At 41.1% G+C, this 27497-nt stretch overlaps 1 protein-coding gene across 3 annotated transcripts in view; it reads left to right on the forward strand.

Annotated features, from left to right (window-relative positions):
• Nucleotides 1-27497, forward strand: part of STX8 (syntaxin 8) — a 252314-nt gene that overhangs the window by 130880 nt on the left and 93937 nt on the right. For all 3 annotated transcript variants that reach the window (XM_055305919.1, XM_055305920.1, XM_055305918.1), the window contains exon 7: nucleotides 21526-21627. In XM_055305919.1, coding sequence (XP_055161894.1) covers nucleotides 21526-21627 — 102 coding nt within the window. The remainder of the gene's footprint in view (nucleotides 1-21525; nucleotides 21628-27497) is intronic.

Below are 27497 nucleotides of genomic sequence, written 5' to 3' on the forward strand. Positions count from 1 at the left end.
CCCACCCCTATTTCCATACTCTACTCCTTGGAAGGGAGACACTACTTGCAGCCCACACCCCCTCTTTGAAGACAGAGTATCTACGTAAACCATTTGGGATTCTGCGAGGGAGTTTTGTCTTTCCCATTTACAACTTATGTATTTGTATGGATGCATGGATATTATTTTATATTTTTGGCTATGATCCAAAATTTATTTATTTTGTTGCTCATAGTTTTCCTGTTTTTGGCCACTGGGATTTCTGTCATTTGGCTCCTGTGCTCCTTTGACATACTCCCACTGATGGGGTTGTTTTTGGGTTTTTTGTGTCTTAAAGCAATTCCTTAGTTTCTGGTGCTACCGGATACTTGAGGCTCATGTTGTGTATTTCCAGCCCCAGTCCGAGAATCAGCCTATTTCTTCAGAGAACCCTGACTCTTTTTATTGGAGAATGGGATTAGAAACCAAAGTCTGGATGCCTGGTGTGCTCTTTGTTACTGTAGTGTTGCTCTTTTAAATGCCTTCCTAGTTGAGGAAGCATAGAAATATAGGTATGTTTACTAACCTGTGTATATACACTTACCTATATGTAACCATCTGTATCAACCTTAAGCTAAACTCTTTATACCGTCTCTTAACTTTGATCCATTTATCACATGGATAATCCTTGCCTATCTTTAAATTCCCACTCCAACAGTGAGAATTTGGCTGCTGCCATTTGTAATTGAGAACAATCTCAATTGTTCAGTTCCAGTATACATAGATAAGCAATATCTGAAGTGTTAACTCTGACTCCCACAGCAAACAACCTCATCAGGGCTTCTGGGTGGCTCCATCAGTGGAGCATCTGATTTCGGTGAAATCAAGCCCCACATTGGGCCCCACATTCAGCAGGGAGTCTGCTTGGGGTTCTCTCTCCCCTGCCTCTCCCCCCACTCACTCATGCGTGTGCACACTTTCAAATAAGTAAATAAAATCTTTTTTTAAGAAAAAAGAAAAAACAACTTTATCAACTAGAATCTCATTCTATTATTCAGCTGTTTTGCCTTAAATCTCACAGATTCTGCTCATTTCCAAAGTAACTAGGACCAGGACCTTTTCTCTCTACCCCTCTCAGTGATGATGTTTTATACGTTTGTAGTACAGCTAGATTCTCTCACCACAGTGTGCATTCCTTCCTGGATTCCTCAGCCTCCAAATTTTTTTTTTATTTCATATTCATTAAAGCTCACTCTTTGTGCTGTAAAGTTCTGTGTGTTTTGACAATCACATAATGTTACATATCTGCCGTTATGATATTACACAGAATGTTTTCTATGCCCTAAAAAATCCCCTGTGCTTCACCTACTCATCCCTCCCTTCTTCCTCCCAAACTCCTGGCAACCACTGATCATTGTATTCTCTCTCCTCTTTTTTTTTTTTTTATTCTCTTAATAGTTGTACCTTCTCCAGAATGTCGTATAATTGGATTCATACAGTGTGGAGTCTTTTTATGTATGCAGGGTGCTAAGAAACACATGTTGATAATCTACGAATGAGTCAGCACCGAGCATATTATCACCAGGATTCCAGTTTTCTAAAATAATGGGAAGTGTATTTTTCTTGTTACCTTATTTAGCAAGGATTCTAAAATAGCTTACATTTTTTAAAGTAAACTTTTTATTGAGGGTCTAGGAAAACTGGCAAGGTTTTTGTTTTTGTTCCTATTGTAGGGTTGTTTAATGCTTGAACTAAGATAACGTATGTTGTGCTTTTAGATTGTGTCTTCAAATTAGGGCTCATGGTGTCTTCTCTGAGCTCTGTGATTTTTTTTTTTTAAGATTTTATTTATTTATTCATGAGAGATACACAGAGAAAAGCAGAGACACAGGCAGAGGGAGAAGCAGGCTCCAGGCAGAGGGAGAAGTAGGCTCCCTGCAAGGAGCCTGATGCAAGACTCAATCCCAGGACCCTGGGATCATGATCTGAGCCAAAGGCAGACTCTGTGATTTTTAAATGACTTTCTAAATTTTGTGTTTCTGTGCTGATGCTAATATTTAGAAATTTTAAAAATATCCTAGATTATCAGGATGACCACTGCATTGTGTCTTACCATGCAATTCCATTCCACATTTGTATATGTATATATAATTGTCCAGATCCCAGCAGTTCTTGGCTGATGAGAAAAGAAGGTACATTCAATATAGAATGATGCCTTTGCTTCCATGAGAAGGCCAAAGGCTGTCACTGTTGTCTGTATAGAGGGTGTCTCCACAGCTGGAACGAAGAATAGCAGGACAAGCCCAAAGGACCTATATTGTAGTTTGTGTCACAGTCAAATATCAAGAGCAGTTTAATAATAACAACACAGGCATCATCTGTCAACATTAAATTGTTGTTAAGGAAAATTTCCATTTTATAGTTTTTATTTTCAATATGAATATTTATGTTTAGAACCATGGAACATGGAGCCATGAACAAAGAATATGTATCCACCTGGCTGGTTAATATTTAATGAAATAATTTAGATAAAATGATTACTGCTGAGAGGTGTCGAAGACTTTGTTTTTTTTTTTAATTCTAACGATATGCAACTCAACATAGGAAACAATGGCTTAGCACATGGCAAGTTTTCAGTAAATATTAGTAGCTGTTGTTATGGTTTTACATAATAGGCACTTTCTGTAATATGCTCGTCTAGCCTGGCTGTCTTCCCTTCCTCACATTTTGGCGTTCACTCTATCCTGCAGCTCCGGCAAATTGCCCTCGGCCTCCACTCATCCCCACCACACCCGGAGCAGCTATTAGCATGGTCCACACCAGCTCCCCCAGCTGCCACTTGAGTAGACACGGCCTGTCCCATCACCTGCCTTTTCTGCAGGACTGCCCTCTAGGCTGACAGTCTTCTCTTGGTCTTTCGGCCACCCATCCTTTCTGCTAGCTCTTCTTATTCTTTAAATACTAGTGTTCTCTGAGATTTCTCCCTTTCCCCCAAACCTCTTTTTGTTCACTCTAGATCCTTCTTAACTCTAATTTTCAAATTAACATGCAGTGACATTGACTTTGTGTGTATATGTGTAGCATGGTGAGTTTTAACACATGTATAGATTTGTGTGACCGCTCCCACAAATGGGGCACAGACCAGTGCTGTCCCTCCAAAGACTCCCTTGTCCTGTTGTTTGGCAGCCATACCCTGACCCATCCCTCCCCTGCAGCAACCACCACTGACTGCTCTGTTCTCCATCACTCCAGATTTCTTTGAAAATATTATATAAATGGAATCATATGTAGGAACTTTGTTAGTATTATTCCCTTTCATTTTTCTGTTGTGGTTTTTACTATATGTCTTTGTACAGACTGCATTTGTGGCTACTAGGCAATGACAATATTATATACTTAATATTCTACAGTCTACATAGAACATGTATTTTTTAAGATTTTATTTATTTATTTGTGAGAGACACACAGAGAGAGGCAGAGACACAGGCAGAGGAAGAAGCAGGCTCTCTGCAGGGAGCTCAGTGTGGGACTCAATCCCAGGATCCCAGGATCACACGCTGAGCCAAAGGCAGATACTCAACCACTGAGCCACCCAGGTGCCCCTAGAACTGGTATTTTACTGCTTGAAATCAGGCATAGAAACCTTACCAGCATGCAGCCCCTCTCCTCTGCCCCTGTATGGTAAACTTGTCTGTGTGTTACCCTCCTGTGCATTGAGCACCAGACATTGTGAGTTTTGCTTTCAACTGTCAAACAGTATTAAAGAGCTTAATTAGAGGAGAATCTATTCTATTTACCCAGGTATTTATTCCTTCTCTTGCTTTTCCTTCATTTCTGATGTTCTAGATCACCTGATGATGTGATTTCCCTTCTGTCTAAAGAACTTACTTTACTGACAACGAAGTCTCTTAGTACTTCTTTATCTGGGAATGAATGTCTCTCTTTCCCCTTCACTCCTGAAGGAGGCTTTCATGAGTATGGAGACCTGTGTTGACATTACTTTCCTCTCAACAGGTTTAAAACTATTGTTACCCTTTCTTCTGGTGTCCTCGATTTCTGATAAGAACTACACAATATTTCAAATCTCTGTTCCCCTATTAGACTGTCTTTTCTTTGGGCACCTGGGCGAGTCAGTTGGCTAAGCATCTGATTCTTTATTTTGGCTCATGTTGTGAGGTTGAACCCCATGTCTTGCTCGGGGCTCAGCAGGGAGTTTACTTGATATGCTCTCTTTTCCTCTCCCTCTGTCCCTCCCCACCCCTCCCTACCCTCTCTGTTTCTCTCTCTAAAATAAATAAGTCTTTAAAAAAAAGAAGAAGAAGAAGACTGTCTTTTGTTTTCTTTGTTCAGTGCCCAGCAGCTTAGGTACAAGTGTGTCTAGGTGTGGATTTCTATGTGTCTGTCTTGTTTGAGGTTTGCTGAGCTCCCTGAATGTATAGGTTTAAGGGTTGTTGTTGTGTTTCACCACATTTAGGAAAACATCAGCCATTACTTCTTCTAATATTTCTGCTGCCCCACACTCTTTTCTTCTTCTTCTGGGACTCTGATGATGGGAATGTGGGACCTTTGCCACTGTCCCACAGGTCCCTGAGGCTGTGTTCCTCAGCCCCCTACCCTGCCCCACAAAGTCTCTTTTTTTCTTGTGCAAATTAGATTATTTCTCTTGACCTGTCTTCCAGCCTGCTGCCTCTTTCCTCTGTCATCTCCATACTGCTGTTGAGCCCATTCAGTGAGTTTTTCTAACTCATTTATTGTATTTTTCAGTTTCAAAATTTGCATTTGGTTCTTTTTTTTTTTCCTTAAGAGAGAGAGAGAGCATGAGTAAGGAGGGGCAGAGGGAGAGATAGAATCTTGAGCAGGCTCCACCCCCCTGCACAAAGCCCAACATGGAGCTCAATCTCACGACCCTGAGATCCAAACCAACAGTCAGACAGTTAACTCACTGAGCTACCCAGGCGCCCCCTACATTTGGTTCTTTTCTATATCTTGTTTTTTGGGGGAAATTTTCTATCTTGTCATTTGTTTCAAGAGTGTTCACTTTTACTTACTGGGGCATGTTTGTACTTTTTGCTTTAAAGTCCTTGCCAGATAATTCCAACAGCTATGTCACCTCAGCATTGACATCCATTGGCAGCATTGGCATTGTCTTTTCTCATGCAACTGGAGATCTTCTTGTTCTTCATATGCTGGGTTATTTTGGATTGCATCCTGAACATTTTGATTGTTATGTTATGAGATACTGATTCTTGTTTAGATCCAACAGGGATGTTGATATATTTTGGTTTAGCACACATTTGACCTGATTGCATTGAGGCCACAAGTTCCAGCTAGCTTTCTATGGGTTGTGGTTCCAGTGTCAACTAAGTTTTCATTTTTCCGCAATGCTATTTGGCTTGGTCCCATTTGTGTGCCAGCTAGTTGCCAGTCTGGGAGCTAGATATTTTTCTGCACTGTAGTTCATATCCACAGATGCACAGCTCAGAGGGGTCTCAGAATTCAGAAACAAACTTAAGGGTTTCTTTCCTAATCTCCTTCCACTGCATGGTCTTCTTGGTACTTTTTGGTCTCTAGGGCTCCCTTTTCTGTTTCTCCAGCTCCAAATCTGGGGCTTTAGTTACCCCACGCTGCTGTACACTTCCCACTATATACAGTAGGGTTTTTTTGGTTATTTTCTTTAACTTGATCTGAGTCTGATTTTTTTATTCTTTTGGCTTTTTATTTAAAATTTTTCTTAAGCCTACAGAAAATTGGAGAGTGCACCCTTCCCACATACTTAGTCACTGTTCATCTAGATTGACCAGTTTTTACCATGCTACATCTGTTTTCTTGCTTTTTTGTATACTTCGTTTTCCAGCAAACTATATAAAAGTCAGGTGAATGTGTCTCTTAAGTACTTCAACATGCATTTTCCAAGAACTAGCATGTTTTCCTACATAAACATGGTATCATTAGCAGTTAAGAAACCTAATGGAATATTGTCTGATATGGAGCCCATGTTTAAATTTCTCCAGATTCCCCAGCAATGTCCTTTCACAACTTTCTTTTTTTCAGGTGTTTTTCTCTGGCAGTCCTCAAAATTTAAGCATTGCATTTAGTTATGTCTTTAATGTCCTTGAATTTAGAAAATCTCTCTTGCTTTTTTTTTTTTTTTTAAGAGAGGGAGAGAGAAGAGAGAGGATTAGAGTGGGTGGAGGGGCAGAGAGAGGGGGAGAGAGAGAATCCCAAGCAGACTCCATGCCCAGCCCAGAGCCTGACACAAGGCTGGATCTCAGACCCTGAGATCATGACCTGAATTGAAATCAAGAGTCAGACATTTCACTGACTGAGCCACCCAGGCACCTCTTGGCCATTGATGTTTTCAAAAAGTACATGGCCAGTTGTCTTGCAGGATTTCCCAGAATCTGGATTTTCCCACGTGTTTCCTTATAAACAGATTCAAGTTACACATTTTTGGTAAAAAAGACCACACAGATAAAGTTGTGTACTTCTTGTCACATGACATCAGGAGACCTAATGTGACAGTTTGTCTCATTATTGCCAACATTAAGTTTGCTTGCTTGGTTAAGGTGATACCTGCCATATTTCTTCATTGTGAAGGTAACTTTTTGTCTCTGTAACTAAGTAGGAATCCATGGGGAGATACTTTGAGACTGTGGATATGCTGGTTCCCAGTAGCCCTTTACCCAGTGGTTTGGTGGTTTGTGTTTTTTAACTGAAGTGTAGTTGATGCACAATGTTACATTAGTTACAGGTATATGACATAGTGATTTGGTAACTCCATATGTTAGGCTGTGCTTACCAGAGGTGTGGCTACCATCTGTCACCACGCAAGGCTATTTAAGTACCACTGACTATGTTCCCTATGCTGTACCTTTCATCTCCATGACTTACTCATTTCATATCTAGAAGCCTGGAACCTCCCACTTCCACCCATTTTGCCTTTCTCCTGCCCTAACTCCCCCCAGCCCTGGCAATCCCCAGTTTGTTTCCTGTATTTATGGATCTCTTTCTCCTTTTTTTTTAATTTGAGTGTTTGTTTTGTATTTTAAAATCCACATGTCTGTGAAATCATGCTATATTTGTCTTTCTGTTTTTTACTTATTTCACTTAGCATAGCAAGCACTCTCTAGGTCCATCCATGTCATCACCAAATGGCAATATCTCATTCCTTTTATGACTGAGTAATACTCCATTGTATCTACATACCACATCTTCTTTATCCATTCATCTATCGATGGCTACTTGGGCTGCTTCCATGTCTTGGCTGTTGTAGATAATGCTGCAATAAACATAGGGGTGCAGATACCTTTTCAAATTAGTGTTTTTGTTTTCTTTGGGTAAATACTTGTAGAATTACTGGGTTGTATAGTATTTCTCTTAAAAATTTTGAGGAACCTCCATACTGTTTTCCATAGCAGCTGCACTAATTTACCTTCCCACCAGCACAAGGGCTCCCTTTTCTCCGTATCCTCTCCAACACTTGTTCTTTCTTGTCTTCTTGAGTCTAGCCATTCTGATAGGTGTGCCCTCATTATGATTTTAACTTGCATTTTCCTGGTGATGAGTGATGTTGAGCACTTTCCATATGTGTCTCTTGGTCATCTGTATGTCTTCTTTAGGAAAATGTCTTCTCAGGCCCTCTGCCCATTTTTAATCAAATTATTATTGTTTTTTGGTGTTGAGTCACATTAAATTCATTATACATTTTGGGTATTAGTCCCTTATCAGATATGTCATTTGCAAATATCTTCTCCCATTCAGTAGGTTGCCTTTTCATTTTGTTGATGATCTCCTTCATTGTGTGAGAGCTTTTTATTTTGGTGTAGTTGTTTTTGTTTCCCTTGCTTCAAGAGACATATCTAGAGAAATATTGTCAAAGAAATGTGACATGTCAAAGAAACTCCTGTCTCTTTACCCAGTGGTTTTAACATCTATTATGATCTTTCCCTGAATCAATCATTATATAGGTGGTTACAAAATGGTGTGAGTCTTTGACTTTTTATGGGTAATAAAACTATACAGAAAAGCCCAGAAATGATTATAAAAGTCATAATAGTAGTTACTTTGGGGAAAGAGGGGAGAGGTAGTGATTAGCTAGCTGAGGGCACAGGGTGGGGGGAAGGAGAAGAAAGGTGCTGAGGTCTTTGCAGCCACCTTTTTCTTGATCTACATGATCATTAAATGGGCATTTTACTTTGTAATAATTCACTGAACTGTACATATATTTTCTGTACATGTACTTTCCTATATGTGAAAAAGGATAAGATTTTAGCATGAAGTTTCACAATAATACTCACATTTGTGTTTACAAGATTCATTGCTTACCATGAATTATTTAATATTTTATATTAGTATGCCATGACTTAGTCTGGATTTCTCCTTTTTTCCATTCAGTCTTCATCATCTGAAAATAATTCTTTAAGTAATTCTTTTTTCAGGAAAAGAAAGTATGTATACACACATACTTTGGGATTGTTATAATGATAATTGTCTCTAAAACGTTTTTCTAGGGGGTGCCTGGGTGGCTCAGTCAGTTGGGCTTTCAGCTCTTGGTTTCAGCTCTGGTCATTTTCTTGGGGTCCTGAGATCAAGCCCTGTGTTGGACTCCACGCTCAGCAGGGAATCTGCTTGGGATTCTTGCCCTCTGCCCTCTGCTTCTCCCCCTACTCATGTGTGGGCATGCTCTCCCTCTCTTTCAAAAAACTAATTTTAAAAACTTTTTTCTAGGGGAACCTAGATGGCTCAGTGGTTGAGCCTCTGCCTTTGGGGTCCTGGGATCGAGTCCCACATCAGGCTCCCTGCAGGGAGCCTGCTTCTCCCTCTGCCTATGTCTCTGCCCCCTCTCTGTGTCTCTCATAAATAAATAAATAAAATCTTTTAAAAAGCAAAAATTAAAAAAAATAAAATAAAAAAGCAAAATTTTTTTCTATGATACATATATTGTTGCCCCAGAAAAATTATATGTCAAATATCATATCTTCTAAGATACATAAATACAGGTATATATAAGCGTATAGATACATGCACATGTACCATATGACAAATAAAAGTATCTGTGCCCATTCACACACACATATGTATATGCACATATAACCTTCCATTTTTGCACACTGTTCATTTCTATTTTTCTCCATTTCTGAATACTTCTACATGCAATTTCATGAATACTTCTACAAATGCAAGCTAGTCCAGCACATCATACCCTCAGGCAGTGAATATTAGTGCAGCATGGGGCAAATGCAGTCAGCCACTTAGCCCTCGTAAAGTAAACTGAATGTGTTTTACATATGTTGTTTACTCCACTTGCTCTGTTTTTCTGCCACTGGGTTTGTGTTTGTTTGTTTGTTTGTTTGGGGGGGGTTGTGTTTTCACAGTTCAGAACTTATACCGGCTGACAAAAGTGTCTAGGTGACATTGCTAAACTTTTCATGGAGAAATACAGAAGGTGATCTTGCCGGATTTTAAAACATACACCGAATGGGCAGCCCTGGTGCTTTTTGCAAGGCCAGTGAGGTTACAGATGGGCTTAAGGATTTGGGGCAGTTCTGATGCTCTGCAAGGTGTCACAGACATCACTGCAATGTGGGAAGAGTCAGCAGAGAAGTGGCCTAGTGGTAGCTGGATGTAGCTCTGGCCAGAGGCCCAGCAGCAGCTCAGGGGCCCCACTCGGACATGAGTGGTTACCTTCATGCGATCCTACAAGAACGTGACAGTGACCGTCACACACCCTGTAGTTCTGTTTCCATCACTGTTCCTTTCCCCTGCAGTTCCCCACCAGGAGAGTACTTCCTGGCTCCCTCTTTCCCAGGAGCCTCCACTATAACTTGGCTAGATTGTTTGAATCCTTAGCTCACAACAAGCCTGCGCCCCTCTCACCTTTTTACTCATTATTCTGTGTTTTACACTATCATTGAGTGCTTCAGAATGGTTTTTTTTTTTCCTGAAATTCAGAAATTTCATGAAATAGTTCTAGGCCTTTCTTAAGACTGTTGTTCAGAGCTCAATGAGGTGTGTCGTGTTTTGTGTTTTTGAAAAGATTTTATAGGCAGAGGGAGAAGCAGGCTCCCTGTGGGGAACCTGATGTGGGACTCCATCCCAGGATCCCAGGATCATGACCTGAGCCAAAGGCAGGTGCTCAACCACTGAGCCATCCAGGTGCCCCTGTTTTTTTTGTTTTCTTTTTTTTTTTTTTTTTTTTTGTTTTTGTTTTTGTTTTTTTTTTTTGACATGAAGACTCAAGTGTTTTGTCAGCTCAAGGAAAGTCCATTATTTATTTGGTCATTTTTCCTCCTCCTGTTTTCCTGGATTTTTTTTTTTATCCCTGTCTTTTTTTTTTTTTTTTTTTGGCTTTCCCCTCCCGTGTTTTGTCCTCTCTAACCTTTCTTCTGTGACTTCTGGGAAATCATTCAAAGCTTATTGTCTGAATCTTGTATTTAGATTATAGTCTGTTCAATTGCCCACCTTGTGGTTTTTAATTTGACGATTGTATTTCTGTCTGGATGAGTGTGTCTAGTAATGAAGCTTTTCCTTCCTTGTGCTGCATGTTTTGGCTACACTCAGTTACTGCCCTCTTGAATCTCTCTCTCTTTTTTTTTAAGATTATTGTCTATTTATAAGTGACACAGAGAGAAAGAGAGGCAGAGACACAGGCAGAGGAAGAAGCAGGCTCCATGCAAGGAGCCCGATGTGGGACTCGATCCCCGGTCTCCAGGATCACACCTTGAGCCAAAGGCAGACACTTAACCGCTGAGCCACCCAGGGATCCCCTTGAATCTCATTTTAAAGAAAGACACCAATTTCTCAAGATTTCTCCTTTTCTGGAAGGAACTGTCTTCTCTTGGGCAGCAGACGTGAGGGAGGGAAAGGATGCTTCCTCATTTTTAGATCTTTGTTTACACTTGTTGCCTGTTTGCGCTTCTTCACACACAGAGATCAGTGTGTGTCTATTATTAGAAGTGGAGAAGGTTCTTTCACCTTAGCATTGACTTATGGGACAGTTTGAGGCCCAGATGAGGGGAGAAGGAAAAAAGAGCCTGTGTTGTCTGCCTCAATTCATTCACCTGTCCTTGCTTAAGATGTAAGCAGGTGGAGTAGCTCAGGGGATTTCTCCTAGGCCTCCAGAACCTAAGCAGGTCCCAAAGACTCTGCTCGGGTGTGCTGGAGTTCCCCACCAACTGCCCTGTCATGCGGTGCCATAAGCAAGGTCCTGCTTCTCCTTTGCTGAGTCACAGATTGGTCTTTTTCTTCTGTTCCTGGTTTCTGTTATGTATTTGACATTTTTTCCTATAATCTCCATTATATGGAAAATAGAGAGCAAGGTAAATGAATACCCTCAAGAAGAGCTCTTTACTCACTTTTTAAAAATATTTTATTTATTTATTCATGAGGGACACACACACAGAGAGAAAGAGGCTGAGACATAGGCAGAGGAAGAAGCAGGCTCCCTGTGGGATGCTGGGAGCCCGTTGAGGGACTCAATCCCAAGACCCCAGGATCACACCCTGAGCTGAAGGCAGATGCTCAACCACTGAGCCACCCAGGAGTCCCTACTCATTTTTTTTTATTAAGATTTTATTTATTTATTTAACAGAGAGAGAGAGAGAACACGAGCAGGGGGAGCTGTAGAGAGAGAGGGAGAAGCAGACTCCTTGCTAAGCAGGGAGCCTGATATAGGACTCGATCCCAGGACCCCAGGATCATGACCTGAGCCAAAGGCAGATGCTTCACTGACTGAGCCACCCAGGCGCCCCTCTTCACTCTTGGTTTTAACATTTGTCTTCAAATGTGATTGGCAACATAAACAAAAGGCAACCTAACACAATGACTTTCCAACTGCCTGTGCCCACCCTGGGTACCAAAAGGCACCAAACTTGTTTGAAAATAGATTAGCACGTGTTCTGCCTTTTGTATAGAAAGTATGGACACTGCGATCGAGAGTAGAAAAAAGCTCCGAAGTATAATTGGAGTCTGAAACTCTGATGCCATGGTGTCTCGGATTAACACAGGATAGAAACATGACTTTCTCAGAAGCCAATGCAAATGCTTACCAGGAAGCAAAAGATCCATTTCTCTTCAGAGGCTGGACCGTACAGAATCTGAAAGAGTCAGCCGGGGGTTTCTCTACCTGTGCTCTGAAAGCTGCGTTTAATTTGCTGGGTTAGAAACAGAGGTTGGGGGAATTCCCACCTTAGCTCCCGGGCTGCAGGGTGGGAATTCCCCAGGCTCCCTGCCCTTGGAAATCTGGGGAGTTCCTAACAGCTGACTCGTGGAGCTGCTGCCAGCAAACCAACCCCACAGTGGTAGCATGAACCTTTAAAAAAAAGGATGTCTCAGAAGTTCATGCAGCAGCCCTAACCACAGATTGTTAACTTAAGGAAATGAGACAAAAGAAGGAAAATGCTCACGGAGGAGGAAAGAATCCGTTGACTCATTTTGTATAAATAGAGAAGCCTTCTCTCTACCCCACAATGGACTATTTTTAATGAGTGTTTATTTAATGGAGTGAATATTTTGTAACCATTAGAAATTATAACTGTGAAGAGAGACTGTAGCAACATGAAAGAGCACAAAAGATATCATGTTAACGGGGCAAAGGGCTTATGTATTGCAATTACATAAAAATATATGTTTATGTCAAATCATAGATGAGAACACATAGAAGTGATTTATGGGGCCGTTTGGATAACTTTTTGGCTTTTCCCCCCCTCTCATTTATAAACTGCTATTAAATAGTTTTTATCATTTAAAAAAATAGAGTTGGTTTTGTAAACAAACAAACAAACAAGCTAGTAATCAGAAGAGGTTTACCAACCAAATGAAAAACTTTGTTTGGTCTGAGATTAAAAACATCAGCCCCTTCAGGACGCCTGGCTGGCTCCATGCGAGGAGCGTGCAGACTCTTGATCTCAGGGTCATGAGTATGAGCCCCACCATTGGGTGTAGCGATTACTAAAAAAATAAATAAATAAACTAAAAAAAAGAATTGACCCCCTCAGTGTTGCCTACTGATCTTTGCTGAGCTAATCCACTACAGTCTTGATTTTCCTTTATATTATAAATATTTATAAAATTTAAAAGGAATCGATTTAGAATCCCAGATAACCCATAACAACTGACAAATATTTAGTGTCAGACAAAGAATATTTTACACCTGTCTTTTGGCAACACAGGCTGATCAAGCCTGAATTTTATATTATATCCTGCAACATTAGAACATAATTAGACTACCCTATGACCCAGTAATTGCACTACTGAGTATTTACCCCAAAGATACAGATGTAGTGATCCGAAGGGGCACCTGCACCCCAATGTTTGTAGCAACAATGTGCACAATAGCCAAACTGTGGAAGGAGCCCAGATGTCCATCGACAGATGAATGGGTAAAGAAGATGTGGTGTTTGTGTGTATATGTATGTGTATATATATATATATACACATACATATACACACAATGGAATATTACTCAACCATTAAAAAAGTGAAATATTGCCATTTGCAACAAGGATGGAACTCAGGGTATCATGCTGAGCGAAATAAGTCAGAAGAAGACAATGATCATATGATCTCACTTGTGTGGAATTTAAGAAACAAAACAGGATCACAGGGGAAGAGAGGAAAAAATAAAGCAAAACAAAATCAGAGGGAGACAAACCATAAGTCACTCTTAATCATAGGAAACAAACGGTCACTGGAGGGGCAGGGGGTAGGGGTATGAGGTACCTGGGTGATGAGCATGAAGGAGGGTATGTGTTGTAATGAGCACTGTATGTAACACTGGGTGTTACATAAAACTGATGAATCACTGAATCTACTTCTGAAATCAGTAATACACTAAATGTTAATTAATTGAATTTAAATTTTAAAAAGTGAATTAGTCACCCTGGTTTTTTTTTTTTGTTGTTGTTGTTTTTTGTTTTCTGTTTTCTGTTTTTTGTTTTTTGTTTTTATCTACGATAGTCACACAGAGAGAGAGAGAGAGGCAGAGACACAGGCAGAGGGAGAAGCAGGCTCCATGCACCGGGAGCCCAACGTGGGATTCGATCCCGGGTCTCCAGGATTGCGCCCTGGGCCGAAGGCAGGCGCCAAACCGCTGCACCACCCAGGGATCCCTAGTCACCCTGTTTTTTAAAAAAAAGATAGTAATTCAGGTATCCCTGGGTGGCCTAGCGGTTTGGCACCTGCCTTCGGCCCAGGGCATCATCCTGGAGACCCAGGATCGAGTCCTGCATCGGGCTCCCTGCATGGAGCCTGCTTCTCCCTCTGCCTGTGTCTCTGCCTCTCTCTCACTCTCTCTGTGTATCTCATGAATAAATAAGTAAAAAATATTTTTAAACATAAATAAATAAATAAAAATAAAATAAATTTTAAAAAAGATAGTAATTAGACTATAATCAGTTGCATGGACCCATTGCAGTACCAAGCAACTATATGAAGCATAAATGGTACCTTGGAACGAAGCATGGGTGCTATAAACACTCGCTTTTATATATGCTGCTATGTGTAAGCTCATCTGTGTTCTGTTGCTGACTAGATGAAAGCTTAAATGGCATATCCAGGCCTCACATTATGCTGTAGGATGAATTCTGTGCCCAATGCATCAATATATCATAAGATCTCGAAATCACTTCCCTCGAGGATCTGCCAATGTTTTCAGCTAATCATCTTTATCCCAAAAGAGAAGACTAAGGAGAGAGATGAGAAGTGTTCTATGGAAAAAAATAACACTGGTGTTGTACTCTAGAAATGACTAACGTGGAACATGAAAGTGGACAGGTTTTTGGCTCAATGTATAGAATCTTATGATAATGAGAATCACCTTCCAGCACAGCCAAGGAACTGATTTTCTCATGAGTTTCCGAAGTCACCAGCCACAGGGAGCATTCAGCAAAATGTTAATATCCTGCTGCTGTAAAAAAAGGAGAGGAACTGGGATCCCTGGGTGGCGCAGCGGTTTGGTGCCTGCCTTTGGCCCAGGGCGCGATCCTGGAGACCCTGGATCGAATCCCATGTCAGGCTCCCGGTGCATGGAGCCTGCTTCTCCCTCTGCCTGTGTCTCTGCCTCTCTCTCTCTGTGTGCCTATCATAAATAAATAAATTAAAAAAAAAAAGGAGAGGAACTGCCGGACAATCTCAAGACGTCTTGCAGCTCTACAATTTTGTTATTCTAAGGCATTCACTTTGTCTTTCCAGGATGCTGCCTGCCTGGAGAATCTTAGGAGTATCATAATATTGCACACTTAATTTTTTTCTCGTTTACATTTTTAAATTGAGGCACAGTTTCCATACAACAAACCACACAGATCTTTAGTATGTATTCTGTTCTGTGCAGTTTGACAACCATATACAATTGTGTCATCATTTAGGATCTTTCTGTCACCTCAGAAAATTCCCTTGTGTCTCCATCTAGCCAGTCCCCACCACCACCCAGAGGCAGCTACCTTCTCATTTCTATACAGTACATTCATTTTATCCTTAAACTTCATATGAATAGAATTATGAAATATATATATTGCTTTTCATTTTCTTCTTTTAGCCAGAAAAATGCTTTTAGGCTGTTGCATTAATAAGCAGCTCATTGTTTTTATTGCTGAACAGTATTCCATTATACAGTTATGCTTGGTGTATACAGATTTGCTTATCCTTTCTCCTACTGATGGACATTTGAGTTGTTTCTTTTCTTTTTTTTTTAAGATTTTATTTATTTATTCATGAGAGACACAGAGAGAGAGAGAGAGAGAGGTGGAGACACAGGCAGAGGGAGAAGCAGGCTCCATGCAGGGAGCCCAACGTGGGACTCGATCCCAGGTCTCCAGGATCACACCCTGGGCCGAAGGCAGCGCTAAACCACTGAGCCACCCGGGCTGCCCATTTGAGTTTTTTCTAGTTTGGGGTTCTAATAAATAAGGCTGCTGTGTATATTTTTGTGCAGGTCTTTTTGAGAAATATGTTTTTGTTTCTGTTTGGTAAATGCATAGGAGTGAAATTTTTGGGTCATAAGTTAGATACGTGGTTAACTTGGTTAAAAGTGACAAACATGGGATCCCTGGGTGGCGCAGCGGTTTGGCGCTTGCCTTTGGCCCAGGGCGCGATCCTGGAGACCCGGGATCGAATCCCACGTCAGGCTCCCGATGCATGGAACCTGCTTCTCCCTCTGCCTATGTCTCTGCCTCTCTCTCTATCTCTCTGTGACTATCATAAATAAATAAAAAAATTAAAAAAAAAAATCTATAATTTAAAAAAAAAAAAAAAAGTGACAAACATTTCTACAACTACTTTTGTGCCAAATTGTCCCCAATGATTGTCAGTCTTTATGGTTAGCATTCTAGTGGGTATGAAGTAGTATCTCCTTGTGGTTTACATTTGCATTTCCCTCGTGACTAATAATGTTGAGCTCCTTTTCATGTGCTTATCAGCCATTTTTATGTCTTCTTTACAAAACATCTGTTCAGATCTTTCGCCTCTTTTAAAATTGGGTTGTCTCTTTTGTTGTTAATAGCTGGGGGCTCTTTATACATTCTAGATACAAATACTTTGACAGATGTATGTCCTGCAGATATTCACCTGTCTGTGGGTTGTTTCTTAATTTTTTCCTTGGTGTCTTTGGATGAGCAGAAATTTTTGATGAAGTCCAGTTGACCACTTTCTTTTCTCTTCTGCATAGTCTTTTTATGTCCTATCTAAGACATTTCTGCCTACTCAAGATCATAAAGATATTGTTCTATTGTTTTCTTCCAGAAGCTTTACATTTCTAGGTTTTACAGTTAGGTCTATGAACCTCTAAAATTAATTTTTTGCATACAGTGGGAGCAAAGAGTCAAGATTGTTTTCATTTCTTCATGTGGGTATTTACTTGTTTCAATAGCATTTATTGTTGAAAAGACTTTTCTTTGTGTATTTTACTGATTTTTTCCTGATATCTTTCTTAAGAATTGAGTATACACACACACACACACACACACACACACACACACTCACTCACATACACACACAGGTCTATCTTTGAACTCTGTCTCATTCCATTGATCCATTTGTCATTCTGCCAATACCACACAGTCATGATTGCTATATGTTTATAATAAATCTTAGACTTTGGTAATATGATACCTCCGACTTTTATTTTTTCTTTGGCAAGATTATCTTGACTATTCTAAACTAATTGCCTCTCCATGTACATTTTTATATTTTTTTAAATGCTAGGATTTTTTAAATTAATAATTTTTTAAAGATTTTTTTTTTATTCATGAGAGGCAGAGACACAGGCAGAGGGAGAAGCAGGCTCCCTGCAGGGAGCCCAATGAGGGACTGGATTCCAGGAACCCGGGATCAAAACCTGAGCACTGAGCCACCCGGGCATCCCTAAATTAATAATTTTTTATTTTAATTCCAGCATAGTCAATAGACAGTGTTATATTAGTTTCAGGTGTGTAACACAATGATCAACACTTCCATGCATCACCCAGCGCTCATTGCAAGCTCCCTCCTTCATCCCCATCCCTATTCACTCATCCCTCCAACCGTCTGCCCCAACCCTCCTATCCCTCTGGGTAACCATCAGTTTGTTCTTTGTAGTTAAGAATCTGTTTCGTGATTTATCTCTTTCTTCCCCCTTTGTTTTGCTTTTTTCTTTTTAAGATTTTATTTATTCATGAGAGACACAGAGAGAGGCAGAGACATAGGGAGAGGGAGAAGCAGGCTACCTGTAGGGAGCCCGATGTGGGACTCAATCCCAGGACCCCGGGATCACAACCTGAGCCAAAGGCAGACGCTCAACCACTGGGCCAACCAGGCGTCCCTCAGAGGTAGTTTTAATGTGGGGATTCAAATGTGGGATTTTTTTAGTTTTCATCACATGTGCTCTTTCATCACAAAAAAGATTTCTCTCTCCCTCTTTTTTTTAGGAGTTTAGTTATTTATTTGAGAGAGAGAGAGCAGAGCAAGAGAGCACATGAGTGAGGAGGAGGGGCAGAGGGAGAGGAAGAAGCAAACTCTTTGCTGAGCAGGGAGCCCATGCAGGGTTTGGTCTCAGGACCCTGGGATTGTGACCTGACCCGAAGGCAGACATTTAACCAACTGAGCCACCCAGGTGTCCCCAAAAAGGTTTCTTTTCATTTCCAATAATACTTCTTGACTTGAAGTCTGTAGTGTAACACTGGTGTAACCATGTCAGCTTTCTCATGCCCATGCTTCCCATGCTGATATTCAAAGCAAGTTTCTTATGAAAGCATACAGTTGTGCCTGCCTGCTTGCTTGCTTTCTTTCTTTCTTTCTTTCTTTCTTTCTTTCTTTCTTTCTTTCTTAATCTTGGCTGATATTCTTTGCTTTTAATCAAGGAGTTAGTCCATTTATATTTAATGTGACTATTGATATAGTTGGGTTTAACCTGCCATCATAGGTATTTATGCTCTCCTTGTCCTGTCTGGTTTTTGTTCCTTTGTGCCTTCTTTCCTGCTTTCTTTTGGGTGAATCATGCTTTCTTTCTTTTTTTTTTTTTTAGTATCTAATTTTATTCCCTATGTTGTTAAAATCTGTACCTTTTGGTGTGTGTATATGTGGTTTTCTTTTTTCTTTTTTTTAAGTGATTACTTTAGAACTGTGTTGCTCAGTACAGTAGTTGTACTGTATACACAGCTATTAAGTTTCAATTAATTAGGGCACCTGGGTGGCTCAGTAGTTGAGCATCTGCCTTTGGCTCAGATCCTGATCCCGGGGTCCTGAGATCAAGTCCCACAACAGACTCCACAGAAGGAGCCTGCTTCTCCCTCTGCCTGTCTATCTGCCTCTCTCTCTCTGGGTCTCTCATGAATAAATAAATAAAATATTTAATTGAAAAATATTTCAGTTAGTTAAAATGTGAAAAAATTAAAATGAGCCCCTGGCTTAAGGAGGACACTGTTGTGATGACACTGAATGTTGCATGGACATGCTGAATCACTAAATTCTGCACCCAAATCTAATGTTATACTGTATGTTAACTAACTGGAATTTAAATAAAAACTTGAAAAAAAATAAAACCTATCCCTGGGTATATATTCTGGAGAATGGGTTGAGAAGATGGTAGAACTAGAAATAGGAAGTAAGTTGGGAACGTTGTTTTGGAAACACTGGCACAATTTTGTGAGATGTTAGTAATAGTTGAAGAGCTATTGTAGGACCCAGAAATCCTGGGAGGCAGGATTGACTCCAGTGGCTGTAAATGTCATGTCCAAGTTGGGAGTGGGGGAGGCCTGGTGACTGAAGTTTTCTAGCATGGGCTAGAAGTGAATGTTGATGCTGTTAGTGGGGGCAGGGAATGTAGGAGTCAGGTTTAGATATTTGTCAGAATTTCAAAGTACAAGTGAGTGTAGGCAGCTGGCTGCCTGGGTCCAGAATTTTGGAGAGCTGCGAAGAGCAGAGACTTTGAGTTTCTAATTCACAGACTGAGGAAATAAAAAGGTATATGAAATCACCATGGTAGTATTATAGAGTAAAAATATACAGAAGTGTGGGATTGCCAGCATTTAAGGGGAAGAGGAGACTCTAGGCAGAGTCTGGGGACAGATGGAAGGAAGGCTAGGAGAGAGAATGTCACTGAATACGAGGGAATAGAATCATGAATGAATTGTTAAATGGCAGTGAAAGGTTTTCTAGGCAGGTGTTCTATAGGTAATATTTGACAAATTAGGCTTAGATCTGCTGGTCTAAGATGCAGCAAAGTGCTTTGAAAATATGTCTTTTAGACTCTATCCATTCGTTGCCTTTATCTGTTTGCATTTATTTTATCTGGCTGTGTACTAGGCACTCTCCTGGGAATTACAGGTAGAACCTTGAATGAAAATGAGTCTCTGTCCTACTCTTTCAGCAAAGAAAGACATGCAAGCAAATATTAGAATATGAAATGTAAGGGTCTGGAAATAAACAGAGGCTGTAGGAAGGGCTGCAGGAGCCCAGGAAAAAGAACAGCCAGCTATTTTGTGCCTTCCACATGCCATTCCTTCCATATTGATCATTCTCTTCCTGCTTCTTCACCAACATGGCTTTCAAAACTCAGCTCCAGCATCCTCTGGAAACTTCCTTTGATTACTTTTATTTCTTTAACAGAAAAAACAGTGACTCATATTAGACAGTGTACCTCTAAAGCAATCGAAAAGAAAAGAAAAGAAAAGAAAAGAAAAGAAAAGAAAGAAAGAAAGAAAGAAAGAAAGAAAGAAAGAAAGAAAGAAAGAAACAGAGCAGGGGAGGGAAGGAGTGAGGAACGGGAACCAAATGGAAAAAAAAATAGTATGTACTCATTAGAAGGACTTCGAATAATATGGAAAATACAAGGAAGATCACCCAAGATCCCAGCACCTAGAAGTAATCATTATTCACATTAGATTGACATCATCCAGATATATCCTTGTAGGTCTGTCCATACAAAAGGGTGGATGGAAATAATTTTACATCATTAGGATCACACTATATGTGCTATTTTAAGGGTTGCTAAGTGCTTAATTTCACTTTGAGATTAGCGTAGTGTCAGCAATACTTCCAATTTTAAAAGAAGAGGATTAGTAAAAAAAAATGCTGAACTTCACATAAAGGGTTCTTTACAAAAGATAGTAATTACTAAAAGATCCATCTAAGGTGACGAAGAAAAGATGGTGGTTTTGAAAAGCCGTACGTTCCCATATGTTTCCCTTTTCAACAGCTCAATAGGACTCCTCTGTGAAGTGATGGAGAAATTAACATGTCCAACTTTCTTCCACCTCCCCCACCCCGCCCCAAAACCCCAGCCCCCAACTGCTTCCTGACTTCCAGTTATAATTACAGCATCACCATGTACAACATTTATCTATCTTTCTTTTTTTTTTTTAACAATGTTTTTTTTTTTAATTTTTATTTATTTATGATAGTCACAGAGAGAGAGAGAGGCAGAGACACAGGCAGAGGGAGAAGCAGCCTCCATGCACCGGAAGCCCGATGTGGGATTCGATCCCGGGTCTCCAGGATCGCGCCCTGGGCCAAAGGCAGGCGCCAAACCGCTGCGCCACCCAGGGATCCCTATCTATCTTTCTATAACATAATCCATGTGTCTGTTGATCCCCAGGCTCAATATTTCGATGGCCCCAGCTCTCTCCACCATATCTTCAGTCATGGTCTCTGTCTTCTCCATCCTAGAGTTCCTTATTTCTACTCACCTCTTGCTTGGCTAGATTTCATCATCAAGTGGCTTTCTCAAGAAGGACCCCAGTGGTCACTGGAGTCCCCCGGAGTCTGTCCGCTAGCCTTATGCTGGAATGACAGCTGGCTGAGCATAACTTTGCTGGGTCTTGTATTCTCTCCCTTGGACTTCTGACAGTTAATCCTCCTCTGTGTCCCAGACTCATGGGAAATCAGGTTTTTTCTTTACTACTACACCTCCCCTCATGCCACCTCCACCTTTTATGAATCGGAATTGCAGATTGCAGGAAACATACATGAGCTCTTTACCTTTTCCCTCACTGCACGGGAGAGAATTATTAGTGGGGAGGCTGGCCATGGCTATGATCCTATGATGTGAGCCAAGGTCTTTCTGCAGTATTAACCACGAATTTCTGTCTTCCTTTCTAGAGATAATTGATGACCTTGCCAACCTGGTGGAAAACACAGATGGGAAGCTCCGCACCGAGACCAGGCGTGTGAACATGGTGGACAGAAAGTCAACGTCTTGCGGTAAAGGATAAGCTAACCTTAAGATTTTGCCTCTCTCAAAGCCTGCAGATTTACTCTGCTTTCATTTTCCCACATTTGTCTAATTCCTGCAGGGATCAGGATGGTTGCTCTTCTAATGCAGACAGTCCCATTTAATGAAGCATTGAAATTGCTAAAAGAGACCCAAATCTTGTGAAAATGCAGTGAGATGTAGGGCTGGGTGGCCCTGTCCATTAAGCATACCACTCTTGATCTCAGCTCAGGTCTTGATTTCAGGGTCGTGAGTTCAAGCCCCATGCCTAGTGTGGAGCCTCCTTAAAAAAATAATACTGAAATAAAATAAAACGAAGTGACTTGCTCCAGGTATGGGAGAAGTACAATGCATTGCTAATCTTTTTAAATTTAAAATAAGAAACCTCTCTGTGTGTTTACAGAGGAATACCAGTTTGGGAAATTGTGTGACGATATGCAGATGGGTGCTGGTAGATCCTCGCGGGTGTTAAAGGCGATCTTGCTTCCTTTGTGCCTTTTTATGGTCATGAGCTTAGATGCCCTGGTCCTGCCCTAGAGGTTCTGATTAAGTAGGGCCAGGATGGAGTGGATAAGTGTTCCTTATTTAACAAATATGGCAGGATGTTCTGGTGCAGGTACTTGCTACACTGCTGAGGCTCCGATGCAGAGTTCTGTGAGGTTTGAATTGTCTATTGCCTGTGCAGGGTGTCTTGCCCGAGGTAAGTGGTGATAGATGGTAGTGACAGTAGTGGTGACTGCAGTGATTGCTACTGGGTTGCTCTTCATCTCACAAAGGCTCATAAGGTTTATGAAGCTCATACCTTTATTGCAAACAGAAGTACAACAGCACTCAAAACACCGGTGTCTGAGCACGTGCTTTGCCTATTAGCCCTTTTGATACAAAAAATACAATGGAGGGATCCCTGGGTGGCGCAGTGGTTTAGCACCTGCCTTTGGCCCAGGGCGCAATCCTGGAGACCCGGGATCGAATCCCACGTCGGGCTCCCAGTGCATGGAGCCTGCTTCTCCCTCTGCCTATGTCTATGCCTCTCTCTGTGTGTGTGACTATCATAAATAAATAAAAATTAAAAAAAAATACAATGGATTCCCTCCAATCTGTCCCGTTTTAGAAAATAGATCTCGGGCAGCCCCAGTGGCTCAGCGGTTTAGCTCCACCTTCAGCCCAGGGTGTGATCCTGGAGACCCGGGATCGAGTCCCACGTCGGGCTCCCTGCATGGAGCCTGCTTCTCCCTCTGCCTGTGTCTCTGCCTCTCATGAATAAATAAATAAAATCTTGAAAAAAGAAAATAGATCTCTGTGCAGGGATGACCTGAGATGTACAGCCTGGGGGGCCTTACGTTCTTTATCTGACATGCTGGTGAAGCAGAAGTCTAGAACAACAGGGTGACTGAGGACAGGCAGCCAAGGACTCGAGAACCTCGGGAACCTCAGGGACCCTGTGGGGCCTCCCTGCTCCCCTGTTACCACCTGCCTGTGCTCCCTAGCCCAGGAGTTCTCATCCACCAGATACCAGCCACTCTGCGCTGCTGCTCCTAGGAGCGTGCACTTCTTTCTGCTTCCTGCTGAAGGCAACATCTCCTTGCTTTTTGCTTTACCAACAACCTTCTCATGTAACTTCTGCCCCCAGGGACTTTGTTCTGCACCAGATCCTTTGGAAATAGAGAGATGGGGGTTCATACCCCTCCTCTTGCGTATCTTAATTGATTTTTATTTCTGTAGAAACTTAAGCTTGCTCAGTCTTGGTTGCCCGGCTTGTAAAAGAGCAGACAATGTGGTTATCAAAATTAAAGTATATAGAATATGTGAGGTGTCTAATGCCATCTTCCCTGACTTTCCATATTTAGGGGGGGAAGCCTTGCAATGGGAGGAGTGTGAGAGGGGGAGTTCCAGAGCCTGGACTTGCATTCCAGCTCCACCAGTCACCAGCTATGTGCCCTTGGGAATGCACAAAACTCCCCTTTGGGTTTCCTTGTCTTTGAAATGGGAATGCTAATGGTATATCCCTGAGAGCGTGTTGTAAAGGATAAAAGAATCAATATAAATATAGGTAAAGATACAGGTACAGTTACAGATTATATGGATACAGATACATAGCACTTAGAATAGTATGTGGCACAGAGTAAGCTGTGAGCAAGTATTAGCTATCATCTCTACGTGTCTAAAGTAGGAATAGTCCTGGGCAGTTAAGCATCTGACTCTTGATTTTGACTCAGGTTGTGATCTCAGGGTTATGGGATTGAACCCTGAGATGAGCTCTGCACTCAGCCCAGAGTCTGCTTGAGATTCTTCTTCTCCCTCTCCCTCTGCCCCCCACCCCCCACCGCACTTGCTCACTCTGTCTCTAAATAAATAAATACGGGCAGCCCTGGTGGCTCAGTGGCTTAGCACCACCTTCGGCCCAGGGCGTGATCCTGGAGACCCAGGATTGAGTCCCATGTCGGGCTCCCTGCGTGGAGCCTGCTTCTCCCTCTGCCTGTGTCTTTGCCTCTCTCTCTCTCTCTCTCTCTCTCTCTCTCTCTCTCTCTCTCTCTCTGTGTCTCTCATGAATGAATAAATAAAATCTTTATAAAATAAATAAATACAATAAAGTCTTTAAAAATAAATAAATAAAGTAGGAATAGGCTTCCCAATTCAGTGACAATATTTCTTGAAGTCTTTTTTATATGCAAAGCAGCCACGCTTTATTAATTTGGGATGAATGTATTTATAGATACATTGGTAAGCTTTTTGTATTTGCAGAGCAGTGGCCCTCTGCACATGTTATTCATGAAGTTGTAATGAATGTTACTTCTGTTACCAGTATTTTTATTTTATGGTATTGCTTAGTGTTGGTGTTTATACCCAGAAATGTGCATAACATCTTCTGACTTGAACTGTTTCATTTTTTTTAATAGAAGAAATTTAGAGATTCTCGTAATTACTAAAATGCATGTTTTTAAAACTTGGTATCTTAAAATAAGTTACCTGTAAATTTGTCTTATGTACCATTTATATTTAGTTATAGATAATCTGTAACAGAATTACAATTGGCCCTTGCACAATTGAGAGGTCAAGGGTGCTGAACCCCCCCTCGGCAGGTGAAAATCTGCATATAGCTTTTGAATCCTTCAAAACTTAGCTATTAAGACTACTGTTGACTGGAAACTTTACCTGTAACATTAACAGTCAATTAACACATAGTTTGTATGTTATATGTATTCTATATTTTACTCTTACAAAAAAGGAAGCTAGAGAAGAGAAAATGTTAAAATCATAAGGAAGAGAAAGTACATTTATTGTACCACACTGTGTTTATTGACAACTGTCCACATGTTAAGTGGACCCGCACAATTCACACCTGTGTTGTACAAGGGTTAACCATATATATAGGGGCTCGTAAGAGAGAAGTCCAGTTGTGCAGCAGTGTTAAATAGACATTTCTTTAGTCTTTTAGTGGAAATACTTCAAAGAAAATTATTTCCTCTTATCTCATCAATTTTTTTGCCCTAATATTTACTTAGCAGTGCCATTAGTATGATAGATCAACACCCCAGTAACTAACCTTATAGCATTTCTGATGCCTGCTACCTTTAAAGGAAAATTTGTGTGTATATTCTTATAGGGAAATCTATAATTACGTATATGTTTGTTGGCAAGCAGTGCTAGTTTCTGCATATTGGTAAAGGTTCATCAAGAGTCCCAAGCTCTAGAGAGGTCAGACTGGCTTCATGACACCCCACAATTAACTTCTAAGTCTCCCGCTGATCAGTACGAAGCCTGTGAAGGTACTATGCCCTGTGGAATTTACTGAGTGAGTTACTATGCCCTGTGGAATTTACTGAGTGAGTCCAGCAGCCCTTGCCAAAATTGACCTAATTTTTTTTTTTTTTTGGTAAAATTTTATTTTTATTTATTTGAGAGAAAGCACAAGCAGAGGGAGAGAGAGAAACATACTCCCCGCTGAGCAGGGAGCCTGATATGGGGCTCAATCTGAGATCATGACCTGAGCTAGAGTCACATGCTTAAGAGAGCTGCCCAGGCACCCCTAATAACCTAACTTTAAAAAAAATTTATTACGGTAAAAAGATACATAAATATAAAACATACATAAAATTTGCCATTGTAACGATTATATTTTTTTATTTTTACTTTTTAAAGATTTTCTTTATTCATGAGAGAGACACAGAGAGAAAGGCACAGACACAGGTAGAGGAGAAGCAGGCTCCACGCAGGGAGCCCAATGTGGGACTCGTTCCTGGGTTTCGAGGATCACACCCTGGGCCGAAGGCAGGTGCCAAACCGCTGAGCCACCCGGGCTGCCCCATTGTAACGATTTTAAGTGTGCAGTTCAGTGGCATTGAGTACATTCACGCCACACAGCCGTCAGCACTGTCCTCCTCAGAACCTTTCCATCTTCTCCAGCTCTTACCTCATGAAACACTGACTCTCCCTTCTTCTCCAGCTGGCCCCTGTGAGCCACCACTACTTTCTGATGACACCAGGTACCTCATAGGAATAAACTCACATGGTATATGTCCTTTCATGTCTGGCTAATTTCATTCAAAAAAACGTCTTCAGTACTCTTCCATGCTGTAGTGTGTGTCATGAATTCCTTTCTTTTTCAGGCTAAATAATATTCCTTTGCATATCCATACTACATTTTGTCTATCCATTTATCTGTCAGCAGACCTTTTGGCCATTATGGTGAGTAATGCCTGCATGAACGTAGGTGTACAAGCACTGATTCAAGACACTGCTTTTTTGTGTATATGCTCGGAAGTCATCTTGCTGAATCAAATGGTAAATTCGGTGTTTATTTTTTTTTAAGGAACAAGTTTATTAACCTGTCCTTTTGTTTTGCTTCCAATCCTTAAACTCTCTCTTTAAAAAAAAAAAAAAAATATATATATATATATATATATTTATTTTAGAGAGATCGAGAGAGCGTAAGCAGGAGGAGAGGCAGGAGAAGGACAGAGAGAATCCCAAGTGAAGTGCTCCACATTGAACGTAGAACCTGATGTAGGACCCAACACAGGGCTCGATCTCATGTCCCCAGGGTCATGCCCTGAGCCAAAATCAAGAGTTAGACACTTAACGGACTTAGCCACCCAGGTGGCCCCGCCCCAAGTCCTTAAACTCATAGATACTTTTTGATGGTTTGATTATTTTCTTGATAAAGCCCATATGCAGGCAGGAGTCAGGGACTTTTTATCCAGAGAGAGGCAGACAGGTGGAGTAGAAGTTACTGCCCTGGCCCACCCCAGCTGAAAAGTGTAACAGGAGACCTTTCCCCCATTGAAGTGGGTGGCCAGAGAGCACCCTTAGGGTAAGAGTGAACCAGGAGTAAGGTACCCTTGGGAAGTATGGAGAAGGCAGCCTTGGCACTGAGAAAATTAGAGAAGGAAATAGACAAAACCATAGTTCCTGACAAGTCATGGGCACAGAAGGGCCCTCATGTGGATTTGCGTTTTGGGCATCCATACCCAGGATGAGCCAGGAAATCACATACTCTGCATCTGGTCTGGGGCAGATACAGGTGCTAAAGCTCTAGGCTCCTGGCAGAAATAATGACCCACCTGTCAGGAAGAGGGCATCTTTATCCCTGGTCTCGAAGAATCAACCCAAAACGAATGGTTCAGAGCAGTGACCAGCACACAGTCAAAGATAACCTAGCAACATGAGCTGGAACCAGCAACAGGCCACAGTTATCAATCTGCACAGACTCACAGTTGTAGAATTATCAGACACAGATAGTTAAAATCAACTATGCTTGGTATATTTTAAAGAAAGAAATGACAGTCTTGAAAGATCCTCAGAAAATAGGAAACCTTAAAAAGTAGCAGAAAACTTGAGAAGGGACCAAAACCAAGCTCCT

The sequence above is a fragment of the Nyctereutes procyonoides genome, unplaced genomic scaffold (assembly GCF_905146905.1).
Source record: "Nyctereutes procyonoides isolate TBG_1078 unplaced genomic scaffold, NYPRO_anot_genome, whole genome shotgun sequence".
NCBI lineage: Eukaryota > Metazoa > Chordata > Mammalia > Carnivora > Canidae > Nyctereutes > Nyctereutes procyonoides.